General features: G+C 43.0%; 1 protein-coding gene across 1 annotated transcript in view; it reads left to right on the top strand.

Moving 5' to 3' along the window:
- FAM171A1 (family with sequence similarity 171 member A1) overlaps window positions 1–14,176 on the top strand; it is a 69,473-nt gene that overhangs the window by 36,632 nt on the left and 18,665 nt on the right. Inside the window, exons 2-5 of the mRNA XM_072154270.1 lie at window positions 2,000–2,227; window positions 2,319–2,411; window positions 10,166–10,324; window positions 13,016–13,192. Of these exons, the coding sequence (XP_072010371.1) occupies window positions 2,000–2,227; window positions 2,319–2,411; window positions 10,166–10,324; window positions 13,016–13,192 (657 nt within the window). The remainder of the gene's footprint in view (window positions 1–1,999; window positions 2,228–2,318; window positions 2,412–10,165; window positions 10,325–13,015; window positions 13,193–14,176) is intronic.

The following is a 14,176-nucleotide window of genomic DNA, read 5'->3' as shown; positions in this document are numbered from 1 at the left end:
CACTGTCTCTTTTCGAGGCTTGTCCTCATTTATGGTTTGTCTCTTTGAGGCTCATCCCTTCTCAGAGTCTTTTTGAGGCCGGTTCTCTGTTGCTGACTCTCTTAGCAAGGCCCATACTCTGTTGTGGACTCGAGTTGCAGAGGTGGCCACCTTAGTTGTGCACATTTGAGCCTGTATGGATAGAGATGTGGTCCCTATGACTGGTGGGTAGAGATGAGCGACCTAGAACGTTAGGTTGGACATCCTCTCTTCGGCAGCTGAACCTTACCCTGTCCACCTGGACAATTCACAGTCATTTGTAATTACTAGAGGTGTAAAACTCAGCCCATCAAGCAACACATCCGTCCGGTGGTGCTGCCCAACAGTGGACACCAAACGTTCAGGTCCGCTCATCTCTACTGGTGGATACTCCATCTTGTGCCAGAGCTGTATTCTTCTCTAAAAGCTATGCTGTTCAGGGCCCCCTTTACATCACGTCACCCCTTCTTTTCCATAGAACATTATTTGGTTGTATCAAGTAGCCGGAAACTCTTGGATAAGGAGCCTGACAAGATCCATTTGGGTCTACTCTCTTCTCCATAATACCTGCGGTGAATCATCGGTGTAAAAGTTGGTTAATAGCCAAGTTTTTGGTTTGTCTGGGTCTTGCTTCCATGACTCTAATGTATGTTTTTGGGATTTTTTTTTTTTTATGGCGGGAATACGCAGCTTTATGAAGCTATAGTTATGGAACTTGTCTTATGTAGATGTCCCTGTTTAGGGATGTTGTGGGTTTCTAGTGTGGATTGAACGATTTCCATAGACATACAGACCCCTCCCCCCACACGTCACCACAACATGTATTTCATAAAAAAAAAATTTTTAATATTTTCAATCCACCATTTTCCCGGGATGTTTTCACGTTCTCATAAGGCGTGAGCTGGAATGTCTCCTTGTGGCTGTTAATTTAATGTATTCCCACATTAGCATTTGGCATTTAGCTCTGAATACATAATGTCAATTTGCAAGTCTAAAACTGTAGACTTCATATTCTCTATTAGCAACTTGAAAGAATTATGGTATGTTCACCGGCGGAGGGCTCCTTTATATATAAATTGCATGACAATTACTGGTGTTTAGTTTAAAAAATGGTTACATTCTATCAGTTTCATGCATAGGTAAAACCTATAGTGCAATGTAAACCTCCTAGAACATGAATAGAATGCTAGAGCAGCAGTGAAGACTGACACACAAGTAGATTATGAAGAGGATACATTGTTTAATGTTTTGGAGGTTCTCTGTACTCGTGTATTGCACATGATGGTGGCCAGGAAGTGGACATTTTACAGTAATGACCTGTTAAAGGGACCCTCCGTGGAGACTGTCAGATCGTGGGTGAGATATTTCCTTGTGTGAAACAGCTGTGACCAAAGATGTGGGTTTTTTTTGTTGTTTTTTGAAGGGGGAGTCTCTTCTTGTAGGTTTGTCCAGCTGGTTTGTCTCCTCGTCGGGGACTGATACCCTTAAATCTTATAAGAAATTCTTATTTCTTGGGTAATTGTTTGGGTGTGCTGAGACCAAATAGAACAACGTTTGAAATATATAAGAAAGTTACATTTTCCAAATTTTCTAGGGTGCAAGAATCCTACTGTTAACTTGGAGCAAACAAATTGTTAAAGGGATTGTCCAGCAAGCAGGTTTATCAGGTTTATATTTTTCACAGAAAAAGATCAAAATGGGTGAAAACAGAAAAAAACTAAATTGTATTTTGCTCAACGATCTCTGGCTACTTCCTGTTTCCTGTGGCCCAACAGGAAATGTTACCTTAGCCAATCATTGGCCATATTGGGGACTTGTCTTAGTGGCTGAGTGGCCGGGAGGGAACAATATTTGGGGACTAATGGGAGAATCACTCAATTGGTAACAAGTCCTAATGAGTAACTGTCTCTTAAAATTCAGTAAATGTTCATATATACATTTTTAAAAACGTATCTACTTTTTTTTTTTGTTCTGTTTGCAGAGGTGACATTGAAGGTCCAGGTTAGTGACGTCAGTACGCACCAGCCTATCAGTAATGCCGTCATAGAGATATTTGCCAACCAAGTCTCTGCAGCTACTGGGAGCACCGGATCCGATGGGACGGCGTTGATCAAGCTCCAGTACAAATTAGGAAGTCAACTGATTGTCACAGCCACCAAACACGCCTATGTGCCAAACTCTGCACCCTGGAGACCGGTCCGATTACCAGGTAGGGTAGAATATATACAGCCCGGTTATGGTTAGTGTGTTTTGTTTTTTTTTTGTTTTTTATCATAATTTTACTCCTTTCCTCCTTCCAGTGTTTTCCTCGCTGAGCCTCGGTTTGCTCCCTGAGCGATCGGCTACACTTATGGTCTACGACGATGTCGTACAGATAGTCTCAGGATTTCAAGGTGGGTAAAAGTGTTTAAAAAAAATTTAAGGATCACATGGGTTTTTTAGTTTACGGATGAGTCCTGTGATTGGTGCTTTGCTGACCTGTTCTTTCACACAAAACAAATGGATAACAACTGGAGTCGAACAATGGGTGAAGGACCTGCATGGGAACTAAATTTTTAAGTGGAGGGTTTTTATTTACCAAAACATATTGGTGCATTCAAGCTGCAATGTTTTTGAATTGGTCAAAGTATGGTCATGGGCGTCTCTTTTTGGCACAGACATCTGGCGAATGTGTTGCCTTTTGGCGCTTCTGTTGAGATTTTATTTACCTTCAAGCCGACAACTAAAAGTGCAGCAAATGCCAAGTGGCAGCAAGTAGCACCTGTTTCTTTTTTGTTAATTTTTGTAAACTTTTAAAGGAAACCTTTCCCCGGAAGGAATTTAATAGCTGAGGACATGTTCCAACAAACACTGTACTAGAGATTTGATAATTGCTTTGATTAATTGTCCCAATAAAGTATAATATAGTTTACCTGGCTCTCCTGCTAGGAACCTCAAGACCCGGGGGTGAGCTTCCGGCTCCATGCGCATGACAGAAAGAAGGAGCGGACTACACAGGCTCAAGATTTTTTGCTGTGGTCAGCTCGATTAGCCAGAGTGAGGAGGAAGTGGGAGGGAGTGGGATGAATGAAGAGGTGGAACGTTTACTCGAGGTGAGGTGGACTCAGGGCTTTGAACCAGATGCCCCCGGGACTCGCTTGAAATTGCTGGGAGGGAGCCAGGTAAACTTTATTATACATAATTTTTATGGGGGTAGTCTTGATGGAACACACAGGGGCACATTTACTAAGGGTCCATGCACCGGGAAGAAGATGGTGAACTCCAGCGGACCTCAGCGGGGAAGCGATTGGAATGCAGCAAATTGGACGCACGCTGGTAGTGAATCGCGGCAGCTCAGAACCCAGGTCGGACTACGCTCAGGGGATCAGGACGGGTGAGTAAATGTGCCCCATAGTGTTTAGATGCAAATTCAAAGATTGAGTCGACCTAAAGTTACCATTCGGGTTCGACTGAGACACCTTGCCATATTGGCAGCCGGACAGCCAATCCATCAACTTGACAGCCCTAGCTACCAGCCATGGCTATGATTGGCCAGGGTTTTGGCACCAGTTTTTTTTTTTTCCTCTTGAAAACCCAAATACAACCCTGCATGAAATTCCTACTGGCCTACAGAGGCACAATTAGAAATTCATACAAAACTGAGCCCTAATACAGTTTCATTAGTGATTTCTGGCACACTGTGACGAGTTTACCTCCAAAACAGCTTGAAGACGGCAATGAATCGGCATAATGAGGAGCCGCAGCATTACAGATGCCCAAGCCCTGCCCCCCGGGGGGCTCTCCTCTCATGTAAGCCTTTTTTTATTTTTGGTTGGAACATCAGTAGGTCTCAAAGAACATTGTATATTTAATAAATCCGCAGGAGATGCTTGCAATGTAAATGTCGGAAACCGGATTCTGCTTCACAAACAAACATTTTGTGGGAGGCAGGTCCTGAAAAGAAGAATCTTATCTTACATCAAAGTTAATTTGTGAAATTGGATCAGGAATATTTTACATTTTGGAAAAGTTTGGATTGATTACTATTATACCCTAGTTCTCCCGTAGGGGGACTATGCAGGGTATACACAGTCTATATACACAGTCTATGCCTCCCCTGGTAAACCCTATGGGGGCAAGGCTGACCAAAATAAAGGATGTGTACTTGCCCCCTTTCCCGCTTTGCAGTATTCTGCTGGTCTTCAGCTAAGCCCCAAGAGGGAGTGAAGTCTTTGAGTCCTTAAAGGAAACCTACCACTTCTGATGGTAGGTATGAGATGTAAACACCGGGCACCAGCTCAGGGTGAGCTGGTGCCGGAGCTTACCTTAGCGAGTGTTTTAAACCGCTATATCGCGGTTTAAACACATTTTGATTTACCTCTCCGAGGTAGCTTCGGCGCTGCGCGCAGCCATGCGCGCGTGACGCTTCCGGCACTCCGTATGGAGGCGCGCACGGCCGCACGCAGCGCCGAAGCTACCTCGGAGAGGTAAATCAAAATGTGTTTAAACCGCGATATAGCGGTTTAAAACACTCGCTAAGGTAAGCTCCGGCACCAGCTCACCCTGTTTACATCTCATACCTACCATCAGAAGTGGTAGGTTTCCTTTAAGGCCACTAATTGGCCAGAGCTGGTTCTCATACTCCTAACACTTCTGGGCGAGGAGTCCATGCTGGAGACCAGGAAAGTACTATGATCTTGAAACCAGGATTAGTAGCAGGGTAGGTATCTTTTTTATTTTTTTTTATTTTTTTTCACCCCTTCCCTGGCCCAAGGGGTTTACCTGGAAAGCCCCTTTTATGTTTGGATGTATGCTGATAAAATCTATGTATAGTACCTCCATAAGGTAGCACATAAGAGTTTTATTTTTTCAGTTAGAAACCGTGCAAATTTTGCAAAAAATATTTTTAGAAATTTGAAATTTTGGCAGTTGACTTCACCGAAGAGTCGTTTTGTTGATATGAAGCTACTATGTTTCTCTTGAAGATCCCTCCTCCTGTTAATGGTTATTATCCCAGTGGTTGAACCTCCAGTGATCAGACATTTTATCTAGCCTGTGGATAGAGGCGGTGCTGGACTGGGTTTCCTTATGCCCACCAGACAAAATCTGGGAGCCCACTCTTCATTATGCCCCAGGAAATATACTCTAGCAGCCTTCAAATTGTGTTGTTTTCTGATGGACCTCTGGGGTTGAGCCAGGGCCCACCGGAGGATCCTCTGGTACTCTGGTGGGCCAGTCCGACGCTAGATAGAGAAGTGTCCTGTAAATGGGAATACCCTTTAACTCTACCAGTTGGACATGTTTGTCTAACGAAAGTCTAAAGGTTGACCTATATGTTTGGTAGCAATTTGTGTTGTGTGACGCACGGCCCTGGCACTTGTTCCCACTTATTTGGGGAGGTATAATTTAACCTCTGATGCTATCCTACCTTGAAATGCTCCTCAAAACGCCCTGGTCTGCTTATTTTTATCTGAAAAAAAAAAACCACAACCACTTCAAAAATGGTGGAAAACCAAGTTGGATTTTGCTTATCTCCTTTGTAGTTAATATTATTCCAGAATTGAATTTTCCCTTTAAATAATGGATGCCATGGATTTTCCCAGCGGGGAGTGGACACGCCTGTGCTGGATTGTCATTGTGCTTCCTGATGGGATTCCCATATGTCCATTTATGAAGCTTTTGAGGACTTGGCTGGGGCCTTCTCTAAGCCTTTTGGCTGCTGTACATTTGGACGCTCTTCCCAAAATGTTATTCTGAGGTCAGGGCAGAAAAAAAACTTTGCTTTTTTTTACTACGTGTAACCTTCTGCCAGCCTTTTGGTAGTTAAAAAAAAAAAAAAAAATAGAAATAAGAAACATTTCTGGTTCTTCCTCGGGGAACATCATGGGTCTGCTGGAAACACAACCTCTCTTTGTGAGAAGCGTGCCGTGCATGGCGCGTTGGAAATTGCTGACTTGATGCCTCATGTGACACGGGTTCAACTTACAAGATTGTCATGTGATTGTTGTATTATATAGTGTGTTTTTTGTGTTCCATAATGTATTTTTTTTTCTTTTTTTTACTAATTTTGTTTAATTTTGAATCCTGGTGGTTTGTTCTCCATTAACATCTCGAGATACATTGAGGATTCCGCCGACTGCCGACATTCTTTTAGTTTGGCATGATAATGTTGTTTTTCTTTAACTATGTCCTGGATTGTCATGCTTCTCCTCTGGTTACCCTCCAGTTTTATGGACCTTCATTCTTGTGTCACTGTGTAATACATCATCTCACTGCTTAGTCTAACGGGAACCAGGGTAACATATTGGTAGGGATTCTTTCTAATAACAGCCCCTTTAATGAAGACTTGTCTGTCCTCTTTGATATAATTCCATAAATCTTTAAAGTGAAGCTCTGGGAAAACCAATTATTTTCCTCACTATCTACATTGCGCATGATGCACATGAAGAGCATCACATGGGCAGCTAGGATTGTACCATTTCTACCTGCTGAGAGGAGGGTGTTGTAATCCTTTCCACTGTTTTCTCCGGTAAAATCCAAGATTTTTTTCCATAATGAGTGACTTATCAGTAGCTGTGATAGGACACTCTGCCCCCCCCCCCCCCTGTATAGAGGCCATATGATACATTCTAGGCAGTTGTATGTGTGATATGGGGGGCGGTGCTCCCCTTGTGTAGAGGCCGTATGATGTAGTCCAGGCCCTTGCATCTGTGAGATTTGGACAGTGCTCCCCTTGTGTAGAGGCCGTATGATACAGACCAGGCAGTTGCATCTGTGAGATTTGGACAGTGCTCCCCTTGTGTAGAGACCGTATCATGTAGTCCAGACCCTTGCATCTGTGAGATGGGGGCAGTGCTCCCCTTGTGTAGAGGCCTATGATGTAGTCCAGGCAGTTGCATCTGTGAGATGGAGGCAGTGCTCCCCCTGTGTAGAGGCCATATGATACAGTCCAGGCAGTTGCATCTGTGAGATGGGGGCAGTGCTCCCCTTGTGTAGAGACCGTATCATGTAGTCCAGACCCTTGCATCTGTGAGATGGGGGAAGTGCTCCCCTCGTGTAGAGGCCTATGATGTAGTCCAGGCCCTTGCGTCTGTGAGATGGAGGCAGTGCTCCCCTTGTGTAGAGGCCGTATGATACAGTCCAGGCAGTTGTATGTGTGATATGGGGGCAGTGCTCCCCTTGTGTAGAGGCCATATGGTACATTCCAGACAGTTGCATCAACAGAGAGTGAGACTGGATACACAAATACATGAAATTCTAAGCAGGTTACAATGAAATCAAATGGCGAAGAGGAGTCCCACTAGATGAAAAGGTAATAATTAGTGATATATACATAGGAGGGGGCTAGGTATCTAATAAAAATGGAGTGTGGGGATCGCCCCAGTGTCTCTAAGTCATCCAGACAGAACTAACATATTAAGCGATTGCTATATGAGCGATTACCAAGTACATTTCACAAAATCTTGGACGCCTCATACATATTGTATATATAGTCCTCGTCATACGGCGACTTGTTAATTCAATAATCGGACGCCATGAGAAATGTTTCCATGTTCGCATCTTCCAAAACTCACAACTTTAATGAAGCCGTGTGTGTGTGTGTGTGTACGCGCTACTACCGCCAGAAGTCGGCTAATCAAGACCTGCGCCAATTTCCTGGGAAGCTTGTGGCTGTTTGACCTAGAAGGCATCGTATAGTGTTTTATAGTAATGAGAACCACATGTAAAGTACACGGTGCATGGAAATGGACGGTGCCCGACGCCCATCGGGGGCTTTTTTTTTTTTTGTCAGATTTTATAATAAAAGCACATGGCGCGGCTGTAGCATTGAAGGGTGTTAGAAGGTATTTGGAGGAGTCTGGGAAAGCTGCCGGCTACTTGACGCTGATGTGTTTTGCAGACTAAGAGTCTGTCCCAGATACACATTGTATTGCAGCGTTTAATTGCCCGGGCAATGTTATTGCTGTGGTTAGTGCACAGCTTTATGCGGCTGCTGCGGCACTGCTTGGACAATAGGGTTTTTGTGGGAATTTTTTTTTTTTGTTTTTGTACCCTTCCAGCAAATTGGAGTCGACTGAAAACCTGACGTGAGGAGAATGAGGTCATTTTATTGGCCTTTTTTGGCGTTTTTTTTTTTTTTTGTCTTGGGGGTTTATGGTTAGAAATAAGTGGTTTGTGGCTTTTTACTGTCTTCCGTATGTATCAGAACTGGAGCAATACTGACCTATGAGAAACAAACCTACGGTAATTCATCCAGAAAATTTTGTCCGTTCCCCCCGCCCCAAAAAAAAAAATTACATTTTGATTTTTAAAATGTCATCTTGCACCCCCATATTGATATTTGCTGAAGGCAGACACCAGTCCCATTGCGCCTTCATGCAGTTTTGAACCAAAGTGCTTACTTGGCTGCGTAACTAAACTTTGTTGCCTTCAGTGTTCTACCAACCTAAAAGCAGAATCCTCAAGGTAGGTTTCCTACCAGAAGTAGATGTGATGGTAGATTCCTCCTGCTGCCTCTGCCCTAATCTGTAATGTAATAATCCTGGAACCTAATTTATTACTAAAATAAAGTTTTTTTTATATGTAAATTAACTGCAGAGGCTACTGGGGCAGGGAGTAGCCTTGGCTCCCAGAGCCCACCTAGGCTAGTACACGCCCCAGTAGCCCCAGAGCCCCTCTGTGCTGTAGCTTCATTGGCTATTACTTTCTCCCGCCACCCCTACCTCTGTCTGCTGTAATCTCACACAGTGGGAGAGGGACGTGCTCCTGCACAGTGCAACAGTCAGTGAAGGCTCCTTATTTTAGAAGTTGTAGAAGGAAGGAGGCCATGGATAACAAAATGTGTAATCCCCTATTCTGTGTAAATCACTTGACCCTTGGCACAGAAGCATCTTGTGCGAGGTCACAATTATCCGGATAATGTGTATATTTTCCATTTGAAGAACCGATTCCTTTTTTGATAGTTTGAAAATGTCTGAATTTTTTTTTTAAATTCTGCATTTAAACAAAATGCTGATTTAAAAAATTTAAGGTTTTTGTTATTAAAAGAAGAGTAACTTAAAGCTGCTTGGCCCAAAAGTAAAATCCATATCAGGCAGTGGTCTCCTCATATGGGATATGACATAGAATATTCATTACTTGTGTTTGTGAAAATGTCAAAGTGGGTTTTTTACCTAAACTTTATTGTTTTAGAAAAATCTGATTACTAATTCTGACAGGAAGGAGAAGTGTCACAAATCGGCAGCTGCTTTTTCCACCTAATGGCTACATCCTTTATACCTGGGGCTGTCAGGCAGAACATCCACAGGAACTTGTCTTTAGATTTACACACGTGGAATTGTGGTTTTTGATCTTCAGCTTTTTTTTTTTTTTCTTTTTAAATTTTTAGGTTTTTACTTTGCTTTTTAATCAGATCGAATTAAGATGGCAAAATAAACCCCATTCTGTAAAGAAAGCTCAATTAAATACCGTAAATCGGATTTAATAAAGCAAAATAAATCAGTGCAAAATTATTTAAAAATCTGATTAATTGAGCATTTTCTTTTATTGAATGTTATTCAGATTTTTATTTGTTTTGCTCTATTAATCAGATTATGATGATTTAGCTCTTATTGATTTTGCTGTATTGATCATATTTACTCTTCTGTATTAATTAGATTTTTATTGATTTTGCTGTATTAATCAGATGTTTGTTTTTTTTTTTTTGTTTCAATAATTATTTTCTTTTTTTTTTTATTGCCCATTTCATTAATTAATTTATTTTTTAATATTTTTTTTTTTTTACGTTGACCACATTAGCCAACAATATTTTAAAGGATATCTACCACCAGGATAACTTCCTATGCCCTTGTTATTAAGAAAAATGGGCTTTAAAATGTATGCAAATGAGCCTGAGGGGCTCCAGACTCCATTAATATCTATGGAGCCTGGGGCCCTCTCAGGCTCATTTGCATAATTTTTAAAGCCTTTTTTTTTTTTTTTTTTCTTTAAACAAGGGCATAAGAAGTTAAAAGAAGAGCAGATCCTTTTAGAGGGGGCATGTAAGTGTGCTTGGTTTACAACCCTTCCTCCTGGTGGTAGATGTCCTGTAAGCTTTTGTTCTCATGCAGAAAACCTACACAACTTTCCACATTTCACACGACTCTTCTTGTGTTTGTGGTTCATCCAGGGTCACGTCTCCAGCCTCGAGTGCACTTTCCAAGAAGTGCCCTGGAACTCCCGGGAAATGCTACCTACAAAGATCTCAATGCGTTTCTGACGGCCGCCAGCACTTCCTTAGAAGTGGAGAGCTTTCCTTACTTACAAGGCACCGATGGAAACTCATCAGGTAGGTGGACCTCGAACCCTTCACCTATACGGTCATAATAATATCATAATAAACTGTGTTTCAGTGAAAATGATAATGGGACATGGTCTGCACCATTGCATCTCAAAAGTAAGAATTATTAACCATTTCCTGGAGGCACCGGGCTCGTAAGTCCCCATGACAACACTTCCTGTCTCTGCTTTGGCCTTGATCATCCTAGTCCTAGCCAAGTTTAATAGGCTTAAATACTTCAAGATGTGGTGTAAACCTACACAGTGTACGGTAAAGGGCAAGAAGTTTTGTCATGGGGACACTGGAAACCTTGATTTGGAAGCATAGATTCTAAAAAATGATTTTTCAGCCATATTGTCCCTGGAGATCTGTTTAATCATACTTTTTATGTGCGATAGTAGCAGCAGGACTGTGAAACTTTGATATCTATTGCAGAATTGTAGCTTTTACAAATACGTCGGAGGTGGTGTGTCCTCACACTGCTGCGCTCTTATCCCTCTGCTCTGTGTTAAGCGGAGAATACTGCAGTGTCCACTCATGGAGCGGAGAGGCTGTGGAGCAGCTTAGTGAAAAGAGCACAGCAGTGTGAGGACACTTGGGGAATCTAGAATCCTGGAATATAAATCCATTTTTCACAGTCCTGCTGCTACTAAAAACACACACGACACAGGTATGATTACACATCTCTCCAGGTACAATTTATAACACTGGCTGCAGAGTTCACAGCAGTGTGAGGATGCTGTGGAGGCTGTGCAGCAGCAATAAATAGGTGTGTGAGGGCGCACACCTAGTACACTACGAGAAGCCGCAATATAAAATCAGAAATCATAGTCCTGCTGCTACTAACAACACACACAAAAGTATGGTTACACAGGTCTCTAGGGAAATACCTAATACTGGCTGCCGAGCACACAGCAGTGAGAGGATACAGTGGAGGCTGTGGAGCAGAAATTAATAGAGCTAATAGCACAGCAGTGTGAGGACAAACCCCTAGTACTCTAGGAGAAGCCACAATAAGGGAATATAAATCCATTCATCACAGTTGTTGCTACTAATGGCACACAGAAAGATATTGTACTGTGCCTGGAAATCTATGTAATAATAACACTGGCTGCAGAGCACACAGCAGTGTGAGCAGCTTAATAAATAGAGATCAGAGCACAGCAGTGTGAGTATACTTACCTAGTACAAAAATCTGGGAATATAAATCCATATAGATCACTCTATGGTTACACAGATCTCCAGGCACAGTACATAACTGGCTGCAGAGCACACAGCAGTGTGAGGATGTTGTGGAATGGCTTAAAGAGAACCTGTCACCAGGGACCTCATTCTCACTAAAGACGGGTTGCAGAAGCCCTACACACCTGCAGTGCACATCTGTCTTTTTGCCTTTTCTAAGTATTTGCATTACAATATAATTGTGTGTTATAACTTAATTTGCTCCCTGACAAAATCCTGGGGTAGTCCCAGGGGCTGGGCTTTGGTTTGGATGCATTGGTGTGGCTTGTCTGTGTTATCCACTCCTCAGAGCTTGGCCCCCACCTTTGTGCTCCTGTACAGCTCCACCTCCTGCTTCTTCTCAGGGGTCACAGCCTGGTCAACCTGACATCAGTGGGGGAGGGACAAGCTGTACAGGAGCACAAAGATGGAGGCAGCCTGCAGCTCAGACAAGTCACATGTTGTTTTTTGAAATGCATCCAAACCAAAGCCCAACCCCTGTGACTACCCCAGGATTTTGTCAGGGTGCAAGGTGAGTTATAACACACAATTATATTGTAATGCACATGCTTAGAAAAGGCAGAGAGACAGATGTGCACTGCAGGTGTCATGGGCTTTTACAATCTGTCTTTAGTGAAAAATGAGGTCCTTGGTGACAGGTTCCCTTTAATGAATAGAGCTAAGAGCACAGCAGTGTGAGTATACTCCCCTGGTACAAAAAGAAACAAAAATCTGGGAATATAAATCCATATAGATCTTTAGTCTTGCTGCTACTAACACTGTATGGTTACACTGTTTTCCAGGGCCAATACATATCATATGTTTAAGTGACTTTTCAGTCCAAGTGGAAGTTTTATTGCGTTTTTACAAGCAGGGAGACTGATTCGTGGAAATTACTCCAAAAAATTGAATGTTTGGCAGTAGTTTTGCGCCAGGCCAAGAATAGCGAGGGCATGTTTAGTAGTGAGTCAGTGAGTAAGGAAGCTGATGTGTCCAATCCTGCCTCTGAGCAGGACTTGGCAGGACCAGTGAGCGAAATGTTCTGGGTAACACGCTGCATGAGCACAGGTTTCCCGCTTTCTACCTCTGATCCCAACCAGCGTCTGCCAGGATGGGTGTTACTACATGGAGCCGTCACCAAACACTTCTTGTCGTATTTATTACTATGCATTCCCATAAATATGGGCAGCACGGTGGCTGAGTGGTTAGCACTACAGTCTTGCAGCGCTGGGGTCCTGGGTTCAAGTCCCAGGGTCAACATCTGCAAAGAGTTTGTATGTTCTCTCCGTGTTTGTGTGGGTTTCCTCCTGGTCCTCCGGTTTCCTCCCACACTCCAAAACATACTGGTAGGGTGATTAGATTGTGAGCCCCATGGGAACAGAGACTGATTTGGCAAACTCTGTGCAGCTCTGCATAATCTGTAGGCTTTATATAAATAAAGTATTATTATTAACGATCCGCTGTGTGTCTGTCTCGCAGGGAACAGCAGCCGCTTTGACCTCACCCCCGTCACCGCCGTCAGTATCCATCTATTTGGCAGCGATAAAGCCGACATTTTGGTTAAAGGCCCGATCTATGTGACTGTCCCTCTGCCGATTCATAGCAACCTCCAACACAATGCGCATGTGCCCGCCTGGAGATTTGACCAATACCATGGTAAGTCTATTACTATTTATTGGGGGCTTCAGGTTTTCTATGCCGACGGTTTTAAAGGGGTTGTCCCAAGTCCTACCTTCAGGATAGGGGAACTGCTGGGGGTCGGCACAGAGAGCATACATCTGTGGAGGTGTCAGTTGTCAGCAGTTGGACCAATTGTTATCCCCCTGTCCTGTGGAATGAAACTATGAACAAATCTTTTAAGGGGACGTCCACTTCAAATCTCCATTTACATCTAGAGTCGAGATAAATACAGTAAAAACTGAGTTATAAACGACTTTTTTTTTTTGGTGTCTTAAAGGGAACCTGTCATCAGCAATTGACCTAATGACCCATTACCAGAATATTGTCTAGCAGTGTAACACCTTCTAGTTTTTGTTTCTTTTCATGTCTCTGTGTGGAAGCATCATCCAGAAAATCTACTTTGAAGTGAGCTGTAAATTGGTTGTATAAAGTCAAGGAGGCGGAGAGTTTAACACTGAAGTCAGGGAGGTGTGGAGCTCTGAACGCCTCCTCCTCTGTGACTGACGTCATGGATCGGACTTCAGCAGATCTGGTTAGTGATGTCTCTGGATGCAGGTCCAGCAGTTACAGGAAGAGAGAGCTTGACTTCAGTGTTATAATCTCCACCTCCTCGACTTTATACAACCAGTTTACATTTCACTTCAATGTAGATTTTCTCGATGATTCCACGATATGGAAGGTGTTTGGCTGCTTGGCAACATAACGGTAGTGATTTATTAGGTCAATGTATGATGAAAGGTTCCCTTTAAATGGCAAATTTCCTTAGAGCAGGAGGAGCTGAGCAGATTGTACATAGTGTCCTATCTGCAGGCAGGATGTTATGGAGCAGGAGGAGCTGAGCAGATTGTACATAGTGTCCTATCTGCTGCTCTATAACATGCCGCCTGCAGAGGAGGTACAACGTTGTTGTTGATGTAGGTTAATGATCATGCTAAGACAGATCTAGTTTCTACCAGTTTT

Source organism: Engystomops pustulosus, chromosome 5, assembly GCF_040894005.1.
Source record: "Engystomops pustulosus chromosome 5, aEngPut4.maternal, whole genome shotgun sequence".
NCBI classification, from domain to species: Eukaryota; Metazoa; Chordata; class Amphibia; order Anura; family Leptodactylidae; genus Engystomops; species Engystomops pustulosus.
Note: the sequence above shows the minus strand (reverse complement) of the source record. Positions and strands in the feature narration are given on the sequence as shown.